Genomic DNA, 2,726 nt, shown 5'->3' on the forward strand with positions numbered 1-2,726 from the left:
CATATATACACACATATGTAGTACACGATGACACATATATAAAAAACCTGCATATGTCTACAAATGTGCATATCTACACAAGCATATACATATACCCACATATACAACCAAATATACATACACAAACATACATTTATGCATGCTTACATACATACATGCATATTAATATATTCATGCATGCTCCAATACTCAAATATGCATATATACATTAACACAAATGCATATCTTTTATCTTTTGCTTGTTTCAGTCACTGGACTGCAGCCATGCTTGGGTATTGCCTTGGAAGGTTTTAATTGAATGGATCAATCTCAGTCCCCTTTTCAAAGCCTACAGCTTATTTTATCAATCTGTTTTATCAAATTGCTCAGTTACAGGAATATAAACAAACCAACACCAATTGTCAAATCATGGTGGGAGATTAATACAAACACACACACACACACACATTCAATGGGATTCTTTCAGTTTCTATCTATCAAATCTGCTTACAAAGCATTGGTTGGATGAGGGCTATAGTGGAAGACACTCACCCATGGGGTCATGGATAGGGATTGAGCCTAGAATCATTTGTTTCTGGATTCTGTCATGCCTGCATTTATATATGTATATATATAAATATGACACATACACAAATACATATACATATACACACATACTTATATACACAAATACATACAGTCACACCACTCAACTATAATGATAAACTAGAACAATATTTATATTTTCAATTTCTTTATTCATCTCAAAGAATTACATTCTTTTTATAAGTGAAAAGCGTTTTTCAACCAATGTATTGCATACTAGAAAAAAAGAAGAAAAGAAAGAAAATCATTGTAGAGAAAGAATTTCATTATTAATTGAAAATTCAAGACAAGGAGCTGACAGGATAATTAGCACACCAGGTAAAATGCTAAGCCATATTTCCATCTATCCTTACATGCCTACTCTCATCTATGGTCAAGAATGTTGGGTAACAACAGAAACAGTAGGATTGCAAATACAAGCGGTCAAAATGGGGTTCCTCAGAAGGATATCTGCAACATTTTTATTTCACAGGGTTCATCATCAAAAGGTTAAGTAACCTTTCCAGATCAAGCCACTTCTCCAGACTGAAAGGTCACAATTCCAGCCACCATGGACATGTGATGAGAATATCTCAGGAAAGAATCCCAACTTGGTCTTCAAATTGAGACAACTGTTGGTGAATACCTGCATTATGAGTCAGATAAAATAGATTTGTGTGGCTTGACCAGATACCATGATCCAGTAGCTGCAGTAGTATGGTTTGAACTTATGACTAAAATTGTTACTAATTCAGTAACTTAATTTCATGTCTATCGTTAAGAATGAAAACTCTCAGTCTCAGAAAGGAACAAAAAAATACAAAACATCAACTTACACATTGCATGCATCTTCGCACAAAAAGCTCCAGTAACTACCAACGCTTGTTTTACAAGTTGCCATACAACCATCAGATAAATCTGTTGCCTTTAGAAGAGCAACAATGTCAGTAACTGAAAGAGATTGAAAACGTCAACAATAACAAAAAGTAATAATAACAGCAGTTTCTTTGTGGTTACGTATTTGTAAACTTTAAAGACAGATGAAAATTAACAAAAAATGGAAGGTGGCAAAGAGGAAAAATTATTAACACTTTGGTCAAAAAGCTTAGAATATTTCTTCTGGTTTTATGTTCTGAGCTCAAATCATGTTGTAGTCAACTTTACCTTTCAACATTTCGAGGTTGATAAAATAAGGATCAGTTAAAACTGGGGTTGTTTTACTCAGGTTCTTCTCTTCCTCCTCCTCTCAAAATGACTGGCCTTGTGCCAAAGTAGAAAGAAGTATTGTTAAAAGATTTGCTCTTTCAATCATTTTTGGTGTGGCATGTAACATCATGTGAGATCAGAACCAAATTATTGGCACTATATTTCTAATCCTTCTTGAGCTAATGAGAGGACTTTCTTCTATGCAGTTACTCAATGTAACAGAAAAAGAAAAAAAACCAGCCAAGCAGCTATATCTAACTCAACAATCTATCTTTAAAAGATGTAAGAATACAATGGACAATGCAATCCAAAAACACAAACAAAAAAAAATATATAGGAGATTTGTCTCAAAATTAAAAAGGGCCTTTTGGAGACTATATATATAACTTGGAAAACTTACCTACGATTCTCTTATTTATGGCAACTTCATCATGAATACTGGCACACAGTACCAAAGGCACAATAACCAAGAGGAAAAGTACGATTTTCATGGTATTCAGTTTCTGGTAAAATAAGAAGACATACAGAATCTATGAGACAGGATTACAAGAGGAACAAGTCAAGAAGAGTACAGCAACGTATATTTTGGAGGGATGTATTAAGACCAATTGGCCCAGAAGGCTACTGCACACACACACACACACACACACACACACACACACACACATACACGTTATCGTCATTGTCATCACTGTCCTTGTTGTCCTCGTCATCATCATCGTTGTCATCGTTGTTGTCATCGTCAACAACAATGAGTCCTCCTTTATCAAATTTGTTTGACAAAAATCAGTATCGGTTTTCGAAAATGTACCTAAATTTGAAAAAACCAATTGTTTAAAACAGATTTATTTAGATATATACTAAACTAGTTTCAACAATATTTTTTGTTTATCAACGGTAAAAATTTAGAATTATGAATTAGACAAACCTCTTTAAAACAACATTGAAACTTTTAA

At 33.7% G+C, this 2,726-nt stretch overlaps 1 protein-coding gene across 1 annotated transcript in view; it reads right to left on the bottom strand.

Moving 5' to 3' along the window:
- Positions 1-716: 716 nt before the first annotated feature.
- The window catches only part of LOC106874479 (uncharacterized), a 3,612-nt gene continuing 1,602 nt past the window's right edge, over positions 717-2,726 (bottom strand). Inside the window, exons 2-4 of the mRNA XM_014922221.1 lie at positions 2,171-2,273; positions 1,401-1,515; positions 717-801 (exon numbers count right to left, since the gene is read on the bottom strand). Of these exons, the coding sequence (XP_014777707.1) occupies positions 783-801; positions 1,401-1,515; positions 2,171-2,273 (237 nt within the window). The 3' untranslated portion in view covers positions 717-782. The remainder of the gene's footprint in view (positions 802-1,400; positions 1,516-2,170; positions 2,274-2,726) is intronic.

Source organism: Octopus bimaculoides, chromosome 18 (genome assembly GCF_001194135.2).
Source record: "Octopus bimaculoides isolate UCB-OBI-ISO-001 chromosome 18, ASM119413v2, whole genome shotgun sequence".
Classification (NCBI taxonomy): domain Eukaryota; kingdom Metazoa; phylum Mollusca; class Cephalopoda; order Octopoda; family Octopodidae; genus Octopus; species Octopus bimaculoides.